This window comes from Chiloscyllium plagiosum, unplaced genomic scaffold, assembly GCF_037043375.1.
Source record: "Chiloscyllium plagiosum isolate Xiang-an unplaced genomic scaffold, Cpla_swu_hap1 HiC_scaffold_9, whole genome shotgun sequence".
NCBI lineage: Eukaryota > Metazoa > Chordata > Chondrichthyes > Orectolobiformes > Hemiscylliidae > Chiloscyllium > Chiloscyllium plagiosum.
In genome coordinates this window covers 42,315,704-42,336,181 of record NW_028270147.1, presented here as the reverse complement: position 1 = coordinate 42,336,181, position 20,478 = coordinate 42,315,704, and the positions used below count along the sequence as shown (strand labels likewise).

Sequence of the window (20,478 nt, the reverse complement as noted above, 5' to 3'; positions counted from 1 at the left end):
ACTCTAAGTCCCCCAACCTAGGGAAAAGACACCTACCGTTAACACTATCTGTACCCTTCATGATTTTATAAATCTCTATGAAGTTCACCTCTCAACCTCCTATGCTCCAGTAAAAAAAATCCCAGCCTTTAAGGACTCAGACTTTCCATACCTGGCAAATTTCTTCTGAACTCTCTCTAGCTTAATAATATCCTTATTACTGGGTGACCAAAACTGAACACAGTACTCACACCACACACAGCTAATCCAATAAGTTCTCCTCTTCATTTGTCAACTGTGAAGTACATCTGAACTTTCATAACTGGGTCATTTCCATCCTCTCTCGACATGGAACAATTACCTCAATTCTTGTGGCTTGCATTGCTTGCTGATGCTTCAAAGTAGATTTTAAATTATCATCCTTGGATTTGAATTTCATCATAGCTTCATCTTTCCGCATCTCTAACTGCCTTCACCTTCTGTAACAGTTTCTGAACTCTCTTTCAGTCCCTCTACACCATAACTCTTCAATCTCATTCTTAAATGCTTCCATTTCTGTTTCATAACTTCAGGTCCTTTTTAAAACAGATCTTTTTACCCAAGCGTTGGTCACTCCTGCATATATCTACTTTGGATCAATAGCCATTTTTGTCAGATTTTTCCACTGTAAAAGTACCTTTGGATGTTTTTCCATAAGACAGGTAACTACCTAAAAATGTACATTGCTGTTGCCTGCTAACCTGACAATTGATTCTGTGAATCAAAGTCCACAATGCAAAATTATGAAACATCTTCAGCACCTCTAACTCATTGAGATTGCTCCTGGGCAGCTGGTTCCCCAGAGAACCCCTCACCTATGCACATTTATCAGTGAACATCTCCAGCCACCTGATGATCCTCCTACACTGAATCCACATACACTTTGCCCCCACCCCAATTCATTACATTCCACATATTCCAATAGTGGGTACATTTTAGCCCAAACTTCATTAGAACGGCTACTTTCTGATATTTAGACCCCACTCACTAAACTGATCTTCTGAACTCTGGTAATCAAACAGAAAAGAAAAAAAAACCTGCAGATGTGAGAATCCAAAGTAGACAGGCAGGAGGCTGGAAGAACACAGCAAGCCAAGCAATATCAGGAGGTGCAGTAGTCGCCATTTCGGGTGTAATCCTTCTTCAGGACTTGGGTCATGGGTGTGCATTTTCTCTCAAATCATTGATGCTTCATGCTGATTCTACCATATTTAAAATTATTATTCCAAAGGGTCTCTAACTTCAACATAAAAGCAAAATATTACAGATGCAAAAAATCCAAAATAAGAACAGAAAATACTGAAAATATTCAGCAGGTCAAGTAGCATCTGTGGACAGAAACAGAGTTAAGGTTTCATGTTTATGATAGTTCTTCATCAAAAGATTGACATCTTTTTATGCAGCTTGTTGTCAAATTCTTTTTTTCTGTGAAACATCGCAAGCATTTTATGTAAAAGGCACTACAAAGTGCAAGGTTTTGTTATTCCACAAATCCAAACCTGGATTTTAGGATCACAACCTATTTGATACCACATTATTTCAATAAATTGTCATTGCAATTTTCCAATTAATATCTCAGTTTTAATATAGACAACTTGCAAAATTAAACATATGAATGGATAACAACATAATAGCTGTCAACTTTTCAACAAAACAAACAACTCAAGCTTTCTTCAGTGTGTGGCTGAACACCATATTTTTCAACTGTTCAATGCGATATTCATATTGTAACATATGGGATGAAGAATCATCAAATTTCAAATGCACTGATCAGTCAGATACATCAATCACTTGTTACAGCAGTCAAATCATGGCATCAAGATTTAAATTTTTTTTTCACGGAATTCTACTGTAACTATAATTTCCGTAATATCGATTAAATATTATGCCAAGAAAGGTAATGTGCTTCTGCTAAGTCCAAGACCAGAACACTGATTATGCAAAAAGGTATAGCTTACATATTTTGACCTCTACCAAACAGACACAAATTGACTACCATTACATAAACACTTACAATTTCATCTCAAAAATATCATTTCTGGAATCAGCTTTTGGTAACCTTCTGCAAAACAGCAGTTGATTGCAGAGCCAAAATTCTGTTTCAATCACAGCATACCCCTATGGCGGTCACACAGATGTCTTGTTTATAATCATGTCACCTTTTCTACTCAAAGACAATTTCGATAGCAAAGTATAAAACAGGAAAACATTACAAACTTTTGCTGTACCACTGTTGAAATAATTTCATTAAATCATACAGAGTTTGGATCAGTAGTGATGACCTAAATTCTCAATGTGAAGCAATGACTACTGAATCGCTTCTGTTTAAATCGCGCAGCTTTCTCCAGACAAGGAACCAGAATCTCAGAACTCTGACAGAAATATTTCCAAAAATGGCTCATGAGATTTACACGAGTTCTCTGAAAGAAACATGCCTACACTTAGAGCCAAATATGGCAGACTTTGTACAAATTTGTGACAGGTAAGTTGCACTGTTAGTTGCAAGTTGAAATACCACCTTGCTGATGGATCAAATGAACACTAGATTTGGCTCTACAAACCATGGGCATGGTTTTAAATATTTAAAGAGAACTTCAACAGCAAGATTATGATAATTTCTCCCCCCCCCCCCCCAATTACTGGTTGTTCTGCTCTAATGTGGATGAGCAGAGGGATCTTGGTGTCCATGTACACAGATCTCTGAAAGTTGCCACCCAGGTAAATAGTGCGGTGAGGAAGGCATATGGCGTACTGGCTTTTATTGGTAGAGGAATTGAGTTCCGGAGTCCTGAGGTCATGATGCAGTTGTATAAGACTCTGGTGCGGCCGCATCTGGAATATTGTGTGCAGTTTTGGTCGCCATACTATAGGAAGGATGTGGAGGCACTGGAACGGGTGCAGAGGAGGTTTACCAGGATGTTGCCTGGTATGGAAGGAAGATCGTATGAGGAAAGACTGAGACACTTGGGGCTGTTTTCATTAGAGAAAAGAAGGTTTAGGGGTGACTTGATTGAGGTGTACAAGATGATTAGGGGGTTAGATAGGGTTGACAGTGTGAACCTTTTCCCGCGTATGGAGTCGGGTATTACAAGGGGGCATAGCTTTAAATTAAGGGGGGGTAGATATAGGACTGAAGTTAGGGGTAGGTTCTTCACTCAGCGAGTCGTAAGTTCATGGAATGCCCTGCCAGTAGCAGTGGTGGACTCTCCCTCTTTATGGGCATTTAAGCGGGCATTGGATAGGTATATGGAGGATAGTGGGTTAGTATAGGTTAGGTGGGCTTGGATCGGCGCAACATCGAGGGCCCAAAGGGCCTGTACTGCGCTGTATTCTTCTATGTTCTATGTTCTATGTGTGTTTCATTAACGCAAATTCACTGTAATGTAATTTATGAATTTAGACATTGTTGCTAAAGCACGAACTTTTAAAAGGCCAACACTTTAAACTCTGTTTCTAAAGCGCGATCTTCCTATAATACAGGGTTGTACAAGGACACAACCAAAACATTATAGAAGAACTACCTGTAACATCTAAAAATACTGATATATTTTTAAATTGTATAGAATTTGTTAAAATTATACAATATGCTCTAAGTCTTGCATAGAAAATACATGCACAGTATTCTAGAACCAAATGTATTTCTCCACACAGATTCATGTATGACTTTCCCCAGTTTAAAAAACAAATCCACTTGATTTTTGTTTGTCTTTTTCCACAACTATGCAAATTCACACTGAATAATGGTTAATGCCACCAAAATGCTATCTCAGAATCCTTTGTACCTAATCAGCTTCATTCTCTGAAACAAACCAGAACTGCCGCTTCTAAAATTGAGCTTGCTATACAAAGGTTTAAAATTCTCCAAATTGGATTTCAGAATGCCTATCTTTCTCGTTATGATTCTTTCAAATGGATTTTATCCCAGTCAATGTTATGAGTAATCAATTAATATCCTGTAATTTCTGCAGTTCCCAGCATATGCTTACCTATCTGCTCTTCGATTTCTCCCTGACTGTTTTGGAGGTCTAAAATATACTCCTTGCTATCCCCCCACCACACCCCATCTTTGCTCCTTCACTCCATTCATATAGTCTCACTCAATGATCTTCATTAGAATACTCCATCTCTGATTATTTATTTAGCCAACAGTCGTGAGTACCTATGTTCCAACCCTGATGCCAAAGATGAGTATAAAGGATGACTTATACTCCAACGTGGACACCACACTCACCAATATCCCTAAAGGAAGATAAAAATATCCTCCATGGAGACTTCAACACCAGGGTTGGAAAGGATATCCAATTCTGGAAAGGAACCACCAAAAAGGAAGTGTTTAGGAATTACAAAACCAAAATGTGATTCTCCTGCTCACTAATTTTACAGAGCTGATCATCACCAACACACCATTACACCAAAATGACAAACAAGACTTCTTGGAGTCACCCAAGATCTAAAGCATTGACACATGATCCGACCATATCATTGTTCGATCTGAGGCCTAAGAGATGTCCTTATTGCCAAAGCAATGGCTGGTGCAGATGACTGCTGGGTAGATCACTGGCTCATCCACTCTTCAATGTCCATCAAATGGCACCAAAAGTAGCTGAAGACAAAGATACAGTTCATTAAAATGTTCAACATTGAGCAGCTTCAAAAGCCAAGCAACCTTCTAATAATGTCTTCACCAAAAACTTCAAAAGAATCAATTTTAATGATATGATGCAAATTTTAAAACAGACATCACCTCATGCTGTGAAAAAACCACTCGGTACAAGACCAGTTCAACAAGAATGACCACATCATGCAAGACGTCATTGATAAGATGATGAGACCTTTCCATCCTGGCAAAACAACATCACCAGCAAGGCAAAGAGAAATTACCATACAGCAAAAGCAAAGTTACAAAAGAACTAGGGAAATCAAGTACCAATGGTGGATTGAAAAGCTAAGAAGTTGCAACTATTAGCTGACAAGGATGATACCCAGTTTCCTCAATGCCACCAAGTCAATGTATGGACCCAACTCCCTTGCCTCAAACCAGTATGGAGAAAGGGTGGCACTCTTTTGAGACACACTGAAAACATCAGCCTCCAACAAACAAAGCACTTCAAATAACTCATTTTGCTTCAAAGCAATACAAGGATGCGTTTGAGGATATCCCCCAACTCCCCATCAAAGATGATCTTGGACTCTCACCTCGTGGGGCAGAATTTGAAGCCATCATGAGACACAAGAAGAATGGAAAAACTGCAGAAGTAGATAGCATCCCAACACAGATCTTCAAAGTTGGAAGAGCAGAGCCTACCCTCTATCTCCATCGACTGTTCCTGAATCCAGACACTTCTGAAAAAGAGTCACTGGACCGGAAACATTAACTCTGCTTTCTCTCCACAGATGCTGCCAGACCTGCTGGGTTTTTCTTGCAATTAGAGTCATAGAGATGTACAGCACGGAAACAGAACCTTCGGTCCAACTCGCCCATGCTGACCAGATATCCCAACCCAATCCAGTCCCACTTGCCGGCACCTGGACCATATCCCTCCAAATCCTTGTTCATATACCCATCCAAATGCTTCTTAAATGTTGCAATTATGCCAGCCTCCACCACTTCCTCTGGCAGCTCATTCCATACACTTACCACCCTGAGTGAAAATGTTGCCCCTTAGGTCCCTTTTATATCTTTCCCCTCTCACCCTAAACCTATTCCCTCTAGTGCTGGACCCCACCCCCACTCCCCCATCCCAGGGAAAAAGACTTTGTCTATTTATCCTATCATGCCCCTCATGATTTTATAAACCTCACCCCTCCACCTCCGAAGCTCCAGGAAAAACAGCCCAGCCTATTAAACCTCTCCCCATAGCTCAAATCCTCCAACCTTTCTGTTTTTGTTTCAATTGGAGAGAAACATGCTGTGAACAAACTGAGTTGGAGGAATGCTTGCTAAGATCAGGTTCCCCAGCTAATCTCTCACTTCTACAAAGAAAACCTTCCTGTTGAGTTCAGAGTGAAACATACTTGTTCATGTGAAAGAACAAATGAAAGAATACCTCAAGATCACATTTCCAGAGCTAGCTGTGCCTCCAAGACTTCAAACACAAACACATTTGGTTATTGACTTGACTCCACATGCTTGAATATCAGACCATCAAACTCCAGAAAATTCTATATTTTGTCCTTCTGCCTTCAAAAATAACCCATAGGCCAAAATTTTTATTTTTTTCCCCCAGAAAGCCAAACTTGGCAAGGAAATCTGCTTTTCTCTTCTTTTACTTAAATGTGTGTATGTTTTGATGACTGATTTTTAACAATTTTATTTTGCAACTCATGGATCAGTGGGACTAGAACACCAGTGCACTCCAACAGCCTCAATTTTAACACTGTATCACACTTCTTAATATCTGCTCTCAATTCACCTACATTGTTCTCAAACTCCTCACATTACATTAGATACCATTTTTGTTCATCCTTTGAGACAAAGGTGATCATCTGAGATGTTTCATATATTTTCATTAGGTATATTAATGACCGTTCAAGCCAACCTGCGCCTAGCAGACTCTACAGTATATAAAAACAAAAAAAGATAAAGTCCCCAGGAATCCAGAAGACCAGAGAGCTGTCTAGTGGTAGATTAACCTGAGGATCATGACAGCTCAGGCAAAGGGAAAGGTTGAAAAGGACAGTCTTTCACGGTAACCTCAGCCGATGCAAAAACTGAAGTCATGCTGTGGCCATTTAGCCAACTAAGCCCTTTGTACCATATAGGTCAGGATACTACTGATGATTTTTGAGTTTTGGATGAGTCACTGACTGTGGAATGCTTCTCAATACATTTTCTCTCTGCCTCTGACACACTTGCTTTCAAAAGGTGCTGACATTCATTTGGTTGCTGTCAGTGCAGTAATCTCAAATGAGCTTCTCAACACGAGAAGGTAATATCAAAATGCTTCAGTCAAGTCTTCAGAGTGTCCTTGTAACGCTTCCTTTGATTGTCATGTCAACACACCCCACCGGAGAATCACTTGGAGAAGGGAGTATTTAGGAATTCTGGTTAAATGATCAACCCAACTCAGTTGTAAGTCCACCCACCACTGACTCATAGTGGCAGCAGTGTGCACCATCTACAAGGTGCATAGAAACAACTCACCAAGGCCCCTCTATCAGCACCTTCCAAAGCTGTGACGTCTAAAACTAAGAAGGACAAGAGAAAAAGATACGTGGCAACATTGTCACCAACAGGACTCACTCCAAGCCACACACAATCTTGACTTGGAATTATATCAACCTTTTTTCACTTCTGCATGGTCCAAATCCTTGAACTTCCTTCCTAACAGTGCTGTGCATACCCTTCCATGGACATTCACATTTCAAGATGGCAGCTCATCATCATTTTCTCAACAGCAATCATAATAGCCAAAAGTCTTCCCAATGGAGTTCAACTGCTTCCAAAATCAGCTGAAATGAAAATGGCTGAGCTTCTTGATAGGTTACTGGTACATAGTCGAAGTAATGCACAGATAATAGCCTTGCTCATTTTACTGTAGACTAGCAATTTGGTCAACAGAATTGCTTCTTCTAGTTCCCAGACAATGCTCAAAATATGAGGCTAACATACTTTGGCAAAGATTGTGTGCATCTTATTGTAAGTGAACCCCTCCACTGCTGACTGTTCCTGGCCTGAAACCACGGGCTCAAAAAAGGTTTTCCTGGATCAGGCGAGAACATCACTTTCAAGTTTTCTTCATGATAATCATAAAAGCCAAAGTTATTGCATGTATGGGAGAGAAAGTCCATTCTTTACTCTATGTACAGTTCTGAACCAATCATTGGTAACCCGGAAATCTCTTGGAGACCCTGGATGTCACCTAGAGTCATCTCAAGCTGAGCAACTTCCCATCCATCCAACATCTAATTTCATCACCAGAATCACCACAGTGGAAGTCATTGGAGAAAAGCATGCTGAAGAGGAGTAGTAATAATAGGCATCTCTGTTTAGCTTCATTAGTAACTGGGAATGGGTCAGAAGACTCACCATCATCCAGGACATGCACAAGAATGCCATTTTAGAACTGTAAATCTACTGTAGTGAATGAATTTGAGGGCAATACTTTCCAAAGGCCTATAACTGATTGTATGAAAGGACTCGATGGGCCAAATGGCCTTACTTATGGTCTTATGGACTTTGAGCAGGACCATAAATATGGTGTTGAAATCAGTGTTTAGTTCTTGTTCCTGGAGCTGTCTAACTGCGAACCATATCAGTGTTACCCGAATATTTTCTGAAACTGTACCAACTCTGATGCCAGAACTGGTCAAGGCGGTTCATTAAGCAAGTCAAAAGGACTCTAGAGAAGATTTTGTCAGCAATGGGGAGAGCAAAATTCCTCTCCAACTGTTGCAAGATTATCATATTTCTTTCCACTTTCATAGGGGACAATGTAGTAATCTTGTGAGATGCCTTCCACAAAGTGACAAAGTTCAGTGAGCCTTTTGACCAGGTTCCGACCTCCTACCTGTAGACCTCAGCTGGAAAGCATCATCTCCTGGAGCTAATCAAGTAACCATGACCCTAAATGCATTTTTTTCTAACAATGTGGAAGAGTTAAGACAACAGTTGTTACAGTCCTGTGGCAGCCTATTCGCTGCAGCTTTATAAATAAATGACTGAGGATGTGATTGAAGTGCTCTGTCCAACTATTTAGAATCTAGAATCTATCCGGGCCTTTTTTTCTGCAAGTCGGCTCGTATGAACTAATATCTCCGTGTGATTAGTATCCTACTGGGCTTTGTCATGTTCTTATGAAGCACTTGGGACATTTAATTATTGTGTGTTTGAAATAAGTTGTAATAACATGGGATATACTCAATGTGAGAAATCAACTGAATTTAAACATCAAACAGAGCCTCTTACAAAGTATAATAAATATCTGAAAATATCCTAGTTATTCTAGAACAAAAGCAAAACGGTTCATTCTTAACTGTTCTCCAAAATAGTCAAGCACATACTGAGTTGAAAAAGCTGAGCAATACGTGCTAGCCTTCGCTGTGATGCTCCATCCGTTATCGGAATATTCCTTCCTCTTTTGCCCCCCCCCCCCCACAACCCCGGTTCAGACAAATTTGACAATCTAGCAGGGATATCCCATTATAATAAATGTAAATTTGACTATTACAATTACAAAATAAATAAGCACATCTTCTGAGAAATCAGTACTTCACAGTCCTACATATAAATAAATGCAAAAGAAACAAAAAAGATCATTGCTGAAAAGTGAGCCTCAGGTACCACAACTGCACCAGGAACTCAACTCAATAATTTTACAGCTGGGTGAACACTCAAGAACACTAATGATTAATTTCATGAGTCAATGTGATAAACTTTAAAAGTCAACAATGTTTTAATACCAGCGCACATAGGAGATTATTCCACAAGGTACGAAGGTATGAACAGATGACAAGCTCTTGAGGACAACCACAAATTGATTAAGCCAGCAAACTCAAATGGGAAGCTGTCAATAGAAATAAATAACTAACCATTCAGTTTCTTTCTACCTTTCATTAAAATGCTCTTCTGATTCCTCAGCTGTCACCAATGCTACTATAAACAAAAAAAAGCATTAAGTCAAAATTAGTCATTGCATGGGGTCTGAAGGAACACTTTAAATGAACAATGCAGTAGAAAGGTAGAAAGAAGAAATTCCACAGCTAGAGTCTTGCCAGTTGCAGACATCACCATATGGTGGAGCAATTTTCAGATGCCAGAGTTGAAGGAGTGCACAGATCTTAAGAGGGTTACAGGAGGTTACAGAGTAGGATGGAATGAGACCATTGGATGATACCAAAGAGAACAGACTTGACACACAGTGACTAATCATTTTCACATTCTAAAGCCCAAGATATTATGCCCTGTTGAAGCAATTACAATCCAAATATTTGGGTGAACATTCTTCTGAAAACAAGTAAAACCTCTATTTGCTACACACATTAAAACAAAAATCAAGACTAAGAGAGGTTAAATAGACTGTGGCTGTTTTCCCTGTGTCGTCCAGTTTTCCCCCTCAGTCGAAGCAAAAGCTCAGAGACACAGTGTAGTTTTACCTCCTTCATCTTTATTCCAGGCCCTGGAGGGAGAGAGAACGATTGCCCATGTGCACAGAGACATGAGTTCTCGGTCTTCTCTGGAACTGCAGTTTATCAATGAACTGTATAGTCATTTTACAAGGAGGAGCATCCAGATAAGGCAACATACATATTGATTGAGTGACCATTACAATCAGTGAGCGTCAACAGTAAAGATTGTTACACAATGATTAACTGGCTTCACATAATGAATGCTTTTTAACCTTGTTAAACTGACCTCACATATTGAATGCTACCTCATCTTGTTAAATGGCTCTATATAATGAATGATTTTCCACATTGTTAACCCACTACCCTTGCCTGCAGTACCCTACTGTTAACTGTAAGTTCGTACCTGATCTTAGTCATGCTCAGCTAAACCTCTTGTTTCACAAAACTCAAAACTTAACTCTTTCCTTGCCTCCTTTTACTCTATACACATTCTCATTCCCTCCTTTTATCATTTCATGATAACCACCTCGGTGGCACTACCAGCTTTCATAAGACTCTGACAGCCATTATTTAAGCAAGTTATTGATACACAGCATACAATGACTATAACAAAAAACCACTAGCCTGTTACAGTTAATAGAATTTGAAGAATCCTCCCATGTAGAAAAAAAAAATTCACCAGTAAAGTTCTTAAATCCATAGTCCTTAGTGATCACTCCATCCCCTCAAAGTTGAGTGGAAACAAGCCAGTTCTCCAAAATCTCCTTCAGTAAAGTCTAATCTGAAAACAAAATTCAGTCGGTCCTTGCATCACTCCTCGGAGAAATCTGAATTCTTGGATAAAGGCAATTAAATACTTCACAAAACTGACGAGACTCCCATCCTTCCGAGATGCTTCAGATGGGGAATACCATTGCATCGGAGTTTGCAGTGCAGCAGCTGCAACTGCAGCTGCAGGCTAGGTGAACGCAGCATTCTTTGCTGCTTCTGCTCCCGCTCCCACTCAGCTGTTAAACGTAACAAAGCCAACTGGCTGTTGTGATGTTAGCTTGATCAGTGAACCTTCATATCCCTTAAATGATCTAGAGGCAAGGTAAAGCTCACGTGGTTTAATGTCCATAGGAAGGCCACTGCCAAAATCGTACAGACCTCTTCTTCACTGTTGTTAGTTTCTTCACTTTTCGTGCTCATGACTGGGGAACTGATTGAATCCATTGGATCAGGTTGTGGAGGGGATGGGCAGTGTTCCGAAGGCATGCTTTACCTATGAATGGAGAAACTCAAGAGATGACGTTAGCTGCTGGAAGTATCTTTGCATTTCCCCTCTCATTCCTTCCTGGCCAAGGCGGTTAGCAGTATGGAGACAGTCACACATTTAACTACACTAAATTGTGTCTGCCTAATTCAACATTCTTTGAATTCTTGAAGTCTGTTACTCTGCTCACTATTTATGACATTATCAAGTTTATATAAGCCATAAACTTCTATATTTTACTGCCTAAACAATTCAGCCCATTATAAACAACAATCAATGGTCCTAAAATCAAAGTCTCAGATATCTCATTCAGGTTATTCAAAAATTATTTTCCTTAATAAATTGATACTTGGCTGATGTGAAACCTATCAGGAAAAGTATTTCCAAAATCTAGAGAACAACAGAATGTTTCCTGTGCTTTAGCAATTGAAGAGGCAGTTTCAATTCAGATATAAATCTCAAATATTTGTTGGAAGCAAATGCTGGAATATTTTAAAATATGTTCTCCAAATGAAATTTCCCAAATAAAAGTCGGAATTGCAGTGGCAACTTTGGTAGTGATCAACATTCTTTGAATTTGCGATATGAAGGGGGCCAATGAAGTCTGAACAATAATTAACAGAACTGAAACAGCTCAGCCTGTTCTAATGTTCTAATATTCCCTACGAAATCTTAACAATCTGAACACTCTGCATTAAAAACACAGCAAAGATATTGTAATATAATAGGCTCATCTGGCTAAAGCATGACCACTAATCCAACTTTATTTTTCCCCAAACAGGCATTGTAGAATTTCAAACAAATCAGGGGCTCAAGGCACTCAAGGTTACCAGTTTGATTATTTTAAAAAGGACATAAATGTAAATTGTAAAAACAAAATCTGTCCCATTACATAGCCTATAAAACACATTGAATTGAGATCCTGATTCAAACAAGGTAAAGCAGTTACTTAAAAGGATTTTCTGAACCAGTATTTTAACAAACCAAACTTTTTAAACATCAAACACTCTCAGCATAGCACAATTTACATTGAAACTTTCCTTTTTCAACCCAATTATTAGTACAACCTTAATTTCAGCATTTCTCAGTTTTTGTTTTGCATCCTCTCACTGAAATTACACTTAGAAAAAGAGAAAGCCCTCACAGCGGACCACATGACACCACAGTCCAAGCCAATCTCTTCCCCACCCCTCCCCCCAACAAAGACTCACAGAGCCTCAAATTTCGCCACTAGGGGACTTTAACCCCATCTCACTTTACTCCTCACGAGGGCTCGAACCACACTTAAACACAGACCTCAGAACTTAATTCTTTCCTTGCTTGGTTATACCCGAAGGCTGAGGGGTGACGTTATAGAGGTTTATAAAATCATGAGAAACATGGATTGGATAAACAGACAAATTATTTTTCCTGGGGTGGGGAAGTCCAAAACTAGAGGGCATAGGTTTAGGGTGAGAGTGGAAAGATATAAAAGAGACCTAAGGTGCACCTTTTTCACGCAGAGGATGGTACGTGCATAGAATGAGCTGCCAGTGGAAGTGGTGGAGGCTAGTACAATTGCAACATTTTAAAGGCATCTAGATGGACATATGAATAGGAAGGGTTTGGAGGGATATGGGCCAGGGGTAGTGGCAAATGGGACGAGATTGGGTTGGGATATCTGGTCGATATGGATGAGTTGGACCGAAGGATCTGTTTCTGTACTGGACATTTCTATGATTCTAAGTTACGAGATAAAACATCATTTACGTCTATTTTTTCCAAAACTGTTGGAAACCCATTGATCATTCTGCATTGTGAAGGCATTGGTAATTTAATATTTCACCAGAATTATGACCTTATTTTTGATTAGGGTTGGAACTAGAATATGAACTTTTCTGATCTTTCTCCAAGTGTTGGCCTATCTCATGTAGTTCTACCATCATGTTCCTTTTATTTAACATATGCATATCTTTTGATTTTTGCAGACACATAATCAACACGCATTTAATCATTTCAATGCTCTTAAGAATAAAATTTGCAAACAAAGTGGAGAACACACCAATAAAAAAAATTCCTTCTCTTAACTACCATTGGAAGCAACCGGTCAGAAAATCCTTGGAGAATTCCAAGACAAACGTTGGAAACCCGAAACGCCAACCAGATGTTCTGTTAAGCAAAACACAAGCCCAGATTCCATAATTTTATATGCAGTCTGACAAAGTATTTGTATTACAGATACTGAAAACATAGTCAAGAGGCCAAGTTGGAATACAGTCTACTGTTCTTAATTAAACTTGAATAATAGAGATTATCTTAAATTTCAATTCAAAATCATGAAAAAGGCTGTTCTGTTCTACTGAAATTGCTCAATTTATGCAAGTCAATTCAAGTTTATTCTGAACAAACCAGTGACTTCTAAAGTGATTTTGAATTAACAATATACATTTAATTTAAAAATCTACAATACAGATACTTTAATTAGCAAACGTTTGGCCTTCAGAAATGCACAGAAAACTCCACAGGTACACCTGACGGTACCTGCCTGTTGCATCAGCAGGAAATAGTATATGGTGCAGAGGCATACAGTGATGGGAAAATGTGTTACTAAATTCAGTGGACACATAAAATAAAAATTACCTGCAACTGACAGCATATGCTCACACATTGTATTCAACTGAATTTTCAAAATTGATGTATAATTTTAGAATTCAAGCAAAATATATTGAAAACATTCCAGTTCAGTTTCTTCAAAGGAACTAAAGGATATTCTTTAAATATTATATTTTCTTAAATAAAAAGTGTCATGCAGCCATATGCTGTGTACATATACTCTGATGGATTTACAAAGAGATACTCCTTCCTGCTACTAAGGCCATCAGACATAGGAGCAGAATTAGGCCACTTAGCACATTGAGATTACTCTGCCATTCAATGGGAATATGGCTGATGTGATAATCCTCAACTCCGTTATCAACTCCATTTTCTGGTCTTCTCTCTCCAACCCTCTATTCCCTTACTTAGTAATAAAACTACATCAGCCTTCAGTAAACTTTAAAACCCAGCCTCGATAGCATTCCGCAGTAAAGAATTCCACAAATTCATTATTCTCCGAGAGAAAAAATTCCTTCTTATCGGTCTTAAATGAGTAAACCCTTAGTCTGAGAATACGCCTCTGGTCCGAAACTCTCCCACAAAGGGAAATAAACCTTCCCCATCTACCCTGTGAAATCCCCCTAAAGATCTTGTATAATTTTGGCAAAACCTCAACTTTTATGCTCAATCCTCTTTGAAAGAAAGGTCAACATTCTATTTTCCATTCTTCTTACCTGCTGAACGTGAATACTTGCTTTTTGTCATTCATGCATAAGAACTCACAAATCCCTTTATTCTGTCGCGTTCTTTAGTCTTTCTCCATTTGAATAATATTCAGCTCCTGCATGCTTCCTGCTAAAGTGCATAACCTCATATTTTCCCACAATATAGCCCATCTGCCAAGTTTTTGGCCACTCGCTTTATCCCTCCGGGATGATGATCCTGCACACCATCCTTATTGATGGCCTTCTATCTAATTTTGTATCATCTGTTAACCTGATCATAAACATTCAGATTCTTCAGTCAAGTCATTAACCTATATTGTAAAAACTGTGCCCCCTGATGAACTGCAGTCAATTAGTATAACTCCAAATGCTGTCTCTCCACTAAGTAATTTCATTCACCAAGTCAGATTTTCTCTTGGCAACGTTTTGTTGGCATTACTTCTCCCAGCCCTAGTAAACCAATTGTCTTCTATGTCATTTAAAGAGCAGCAACATGTCAAGTAGCCGTATTATATTTATGGAGAAGAGCAATGGTGTAGTTATTGCAGTGGGGAAGTACAACATGTACACATTTCTGTACAACATACCCAAAATTAAACTTTCCCTCAAACTGAACAAACAAATAACAAGTCAGTATACCAACATTTCCCTTGTAAGCTGCACCCCAAAAATTCCACCCAAACAGTATAACACAAGTAACTTAACCAAAAAGCTCCCAAGACATTGATAGAACAGACCAGCGCAGCAGTACTTACTAACTTCACCGCAACTCCTGACAATGTTGTGCTATACATGGATTACTGTGAGCAATATGCAACTGTTATAAACAGAGAACTGCTACTTTAAAAATTTACATCTGTTACAGCAGAAATCTTGACTTACAAAGTGTACACATCAGCCTGGACCAAACAAGCTGTTCCAGGAACTAGGCCTAGATGTTCCAACTGTAACCAACCATATATCAATGTGAATCATCTGTGCCATATGCTAAATGCATCTCAATTGCATCTCACTAAACAATCCTCATTGTTTAGTGTATCATCCTATTGGCATAAAACAAAGACATCCGAAAATTAGGACTGTGTAATTTATGAAATATTTCTGTTCTAATTATCTGGTTTAATTTGATGAACAAATGATGACTTGCATTTATATCAGGCCTTGCACAACTTCTGAATGTCCCCAAGCCAATTCAAGACCTTTTGAAATATAATGGCTATTGTTATGCGGAAGCCAATTTGTACAGAGCAAGATCAGCAATGTGATAATGCTCACACCTTTATTTTCTTGTCAAGATATAAATTTAGGCCAGGACACTGGGGAAAGCTCCCCTGCTCTTCTAAACAGTGTCAAGGGATCTTTCAGAACAGACAGGGCCTTGGCTTCATGACTAAACAAAACATCTCTAATGGTGTAGCACTTCTGCAGTATTGTAAAAAACAATATTGCAAAACAACTCAGCTGATAAATCTTGAGAGTGGATTATGAACCCACAACATTTTGCCTATGAGATGGGAGCACCACAGCTAACACCACAATGCCCTGTACACATTACGTGAAGTGACCCAACAGATTTTCAATGATGTCTTATACACAGTAAGGAGATTAGTTACATTATGGGTTCATTGAGTGTACCTGGGACTAATTCTTAGATCATTCTTTCTCAAGCTAACCAGGAGTAGGCTATTCCCAACCCGTGATGAACTGTGAAATGAGATTAGTCAGTAACCTGTTAAAGTAACAGCAGGACAACAACAATCTGTCAGGATAGAATTTCATGTGCAGTTTGAAGGAGAGAATTTATTTCCACGACTAGCACTTGTAAACCTAAATTAGCCAAGTATAACATCATGAAGACACAATTGTCTGAAACTAACTGGACAACTAGGTCAAAAGGTAGGTCAAGGCAAATACAGTGGCAGACATTTTGAGGTGAAATTTAACAACTGCAAGCAAAGGTTTATGCCAGTCATAAAGAAAGGCTCAGAGGATGCATCACCCACACCTGGATAAGCAAATTAATGATAATCACAAAGTAAAAGGGTCACTGTACAATTCTGCACAGGATGGTGATAGGTGATGAGTTTGGACAGATTTTAAGGACCAAATAAAAATAAATCACTAAAATAATGATAAAATAAAAGATGAGAGAAAGTTTGCTAATAATAGTTAAGATACTTGAAAAGTAAAAGATGAACAAGAAAAGGAACGTAAAACAATCACCACCATCATGGAAATGCAGGAAAACTATTAAATCTAAAGGCTAACACGTCTATGGGACCAGACGGCCAACATCCTAGGATCTTAAAAGAAGTAGCTGCAAAGACAGTACTGGCATTGATGATAATTTTCCAAAATGACAAACTCTGGAAGGGTCCCAGTATATGGAAAAGCAGCATATGTAACATCATTATTCAAAAAATGAAGAGTGACAGAAAACAGGAAACTGTGAGCCACTAAACCTAATATCTGGCATAAACTAAATGCTAGAATCTATTATGAAGATGATTATAGTTAGGATGCTTAGGAAATTATGTGAAGGCAGAATCAACATGGTTTTGTGAAAAGGCAACTAAGTTATTAAATATTTTGAGATAAAAATATGCAACGCTGATAAAGGGGAGCCTGTGGATGTGGTGTATTTGGTATTCCAAAAGACTCCATAAAGTGACTCAAAGGGTACTACATAATCAAAGCACACATGTTGTAAGAACTAACATATAAGCATGGATAGGAGATTGATTACCTAGTTTATAGGATGCAAAACGTAGGATGTGGGACTTTTTAGTTTGGCAAGCTGCAACTAATGGAATGCCACAAGATAAGGTGCTGGGGCCTCAACTATCAACAATCTCTTTTGATGACTGATGACCAAAAATATGATTGTGAAATTTGCCAAAGAAATCAAAAATAGACAGAGAGTCTGCACAGGGATACAAATAGGTTAAATTAATAGGTAAAGATTCAGCAGATGCTGTATAATGTGGGAAATTGTGAATTCATTCAGGAAGAATAGAAAGGAATTCTTAAAAATCGCAAGGAAGTATACTATTTAAATGGAGAGAGATTTCAAAACTGTAGTAGTCATCTGAGTATGCTCATATACAAATCACAAAAAGTCAATTTACAGATGCAGAAAGTGAATGGGAAGTCAATTGGAATGTTAATATTTATTTCAAGCGAAATGAAATATAAAAGAGGAGTAGTTTTACTGCAGCTACACAGACCCTGGCGGAATATCTGAAGTATGTGGGCAATTTTGGTCTCCTCATTTTAAAAGGAATAGAATTGTGTCAAAAGCAGTTCAGAAAAGGTTTATTCCATTCATTCCAGTGATGAAGGGCTGGTCTTATGAAGAAAGATTGAGCACATCGGCCTTTACTCATTGGGCTTTAGAAGAACTAATGATGTTCCTACTGAGAAAAGGAAGCTTGACAGAGTGAATACAGAGCGAATGTTTTCCTTTTAACATAGAGACCAGAACTGGAAGGTAGTTCAAAAATAAGGAAATCAGTTTTTAAGGAGAAGACAAGAGGCAAACAAGGGGGAAGGAGATACGAAATTGGAGTTGAAACAATGATCAGGTCAGTCATGATCTTAAGCAAAAGTGACTACTGCGGATGCTGAAGATTTGAGCCAAGAGTGTGGTGCTGAAAAAGCACAGGAGGTCAGGCAGCACCAGAGGTGCAGAAACATCGACGTTTTAGGCAAAAGTCCTTCATTTCTGATAAGGGGCTTTTGCCCAAAACGTCGATTTTCCTGCTGCTTGGATGCTGCCTGACCTGCTGTGCTTTTCCAGCATCACACTCTTGGCTCAGTCATGATCTTACTGAACAGCACAACAGGTGAATGAATATTCCTGTATTCAACGGAGTAGTGTCACCTAACAAAAGCATGTCATTTATCCCATTTCAATCTAGTTTTAAAGGAGATTTGATGAAATCTAGATGCAGGTACATTTACAAAAAACATACAGAATTGACTTACACATTATAAACCAATAACTGTTTTATTTAAAAAAATGAAGTGAATAAATTCGCTCCAATAAAAATTTCTGTTTGAGATTTTGGAGAAGATTTGATTTCAAAGCCGCTGACGTCTAATATTATAAGACTTATTCTGCTTGACAATGAGACTTAATGCATCCGTTTGAGGCCCACATTATTCAGTGTAACATTTTTGAACGGATCACATTCACTTTGCCAATGAAACCTCAAGAACATTTGTTTAACTTTTGCAGGAGAACACGTTCTACGTTGCAATTCAATGTTGTCAGTTTCAGTTAAGTAGCCATTGTAGCTTGAAAGAAAAATTCTCGGAAAAGTTACACATGTAAAACCCACTTTATAAATTAATGATGCCGAATTCACACGTTCACCATAACCGTCACTTCCATCGACCATACACACTCACCCTTTCTGCCTGCGATTCATTCCTTCGCCCCTGCTCCAACGCAGGTTTAACTTTATTTCCCTCAGCTTGTTCATCCCGCACATGTTGTCTGGAAGTTTTCTTTTTGCTCCTGATATTCGTTCCAGATTTCTTCATTGCTTAGCGTATGTCCCAACTCACACACATGCAACAATAAGTAATTTCAACCAAACTTTTTAAAAAGAGTATCTGTCAGACCTCGTCTTCAAATGAAAGGAAAGTGGTTGGATCTATTCTCCCAACCGCAGGTGACGAAGAAACAACATCCTTGGAAGGGTGGACACATTGAACTGGTTTATTTTTTCTTCGTATATGATTGAGAAATAAAAGGGGAATCTTTGGGGGATAAACCGAGAGTTGGTGGAGGGAAGATTCCACCTTCAGCCAAGCATTTTCACTGAGTCCAAGGGCCGGCAGCTGCTCTCAGTGCGAAACAAATGGACAAAGCGAGGGTTGAGAGCAGCCGCCACTCACACGCTACTGTTACTGTTAAAACTCGGCCTGGATCTGGATGTGGCTCTGGCTCCGGCTCTGGCTCCACAGCCACTCTCACCGCCCGCTCCCGCAGGCGAGAAGCCGCCTCCCGCCGCTGCCGACACCAACCGCTCCGGTCTCAGCATGGCCGCTCCGTGTGCCCACACCGCGGAAAAATACCGTCTCCCACATCGCCCGCAGCTCCCGAAGGAGGCACATCACATTCTTTCATCGGAAAGAAAATCTGTTATTTATCGTTATGTTTTATTCTCCTTTAACATAACTCACTTCCGGTTGGCAGCGCACTTGACCTTTGAGCCGGAAGTGGTTCCTGTGTGTACCTGAGTTGGAATATGAATAGGATTTAATTGTCTCCTTGGTTCAGATTCGTTTGTCAACAAGTAGGATGGTTCAACACGAGAGGACCATTACCCCTGCTACAACCAGACTTTATTCATCCTGTTTTATTCACTACTGCCACTCATGGCTTCTTACTGCTTCCAAAGTTAAAAATCACACAACACCAGGTCAGATGTCTTATTTCCAGAGTATTTCCACTATTTTTGGTTAAGATTAACAGTATTTGTTTTTAATTAACCTGATTCAGACGTTATGATATGCCCCTGGAGCAGGTAGAACTTAGACCTGTGTTTTATGGCTCAGAGATACTCCATGCCACTGTGTCACAAAAGCCCTCTGTGGTATTTAGATATCGCAAATTGTAACCCATATTAATCCCAACCATAATAGATCGTAAGTGCTCACCCAATTCTTTTTAAGTGCCACAAAGATGAGTGCATGGTATTTGGGAAATGACAGATTTGCCATACTCCATAATATACAGATGAGTACTACTGATGTACAGATACTCGCAGGATGTCAGTTTTACAAGTCACAACTGTTTTCAAGTCAGTGATAGAAAAATCTGGGATG

The 20,478-nt window shown here is 39.1% G+C and overlaps 1 protein-coding gene across 7 annotated transcripts in view; it reads right to left on the bottom strand.

Moving 5' to 3' along the window:
- The window catches only part of mast2 (microtubule associated serine/threonine kinase 2), a 412,521-nt gene extending 392,544 nt beyond the window's left edge, over positions 1–19,977 (bottom strand). For 2 of the 7 annotated variants that reach the window (XM_087990577.1, XM_087990578.1), the window contains exon 1: positions 19,054–19,192. Coding sequence is in view for 5 of the 7 variants with exons in the window: in XM_043699133.2 (XP_043555068.2) it covers positions 19,054–19,188 (135 nt within the window). In the remaining 2 variants the exon portion in view is untranslated. Of the gene's footprint in view, positions 1–19,053 lie in introns of all 7 variants that reach the window. The other 5 variants (XM_043699133.2, XM_043699131.2, XM_043699132.2 and 2 more) reach the window with 5 other exon arrangements.
- Positions 19,978–20,478: the final 501 nt, after the last annotated feature.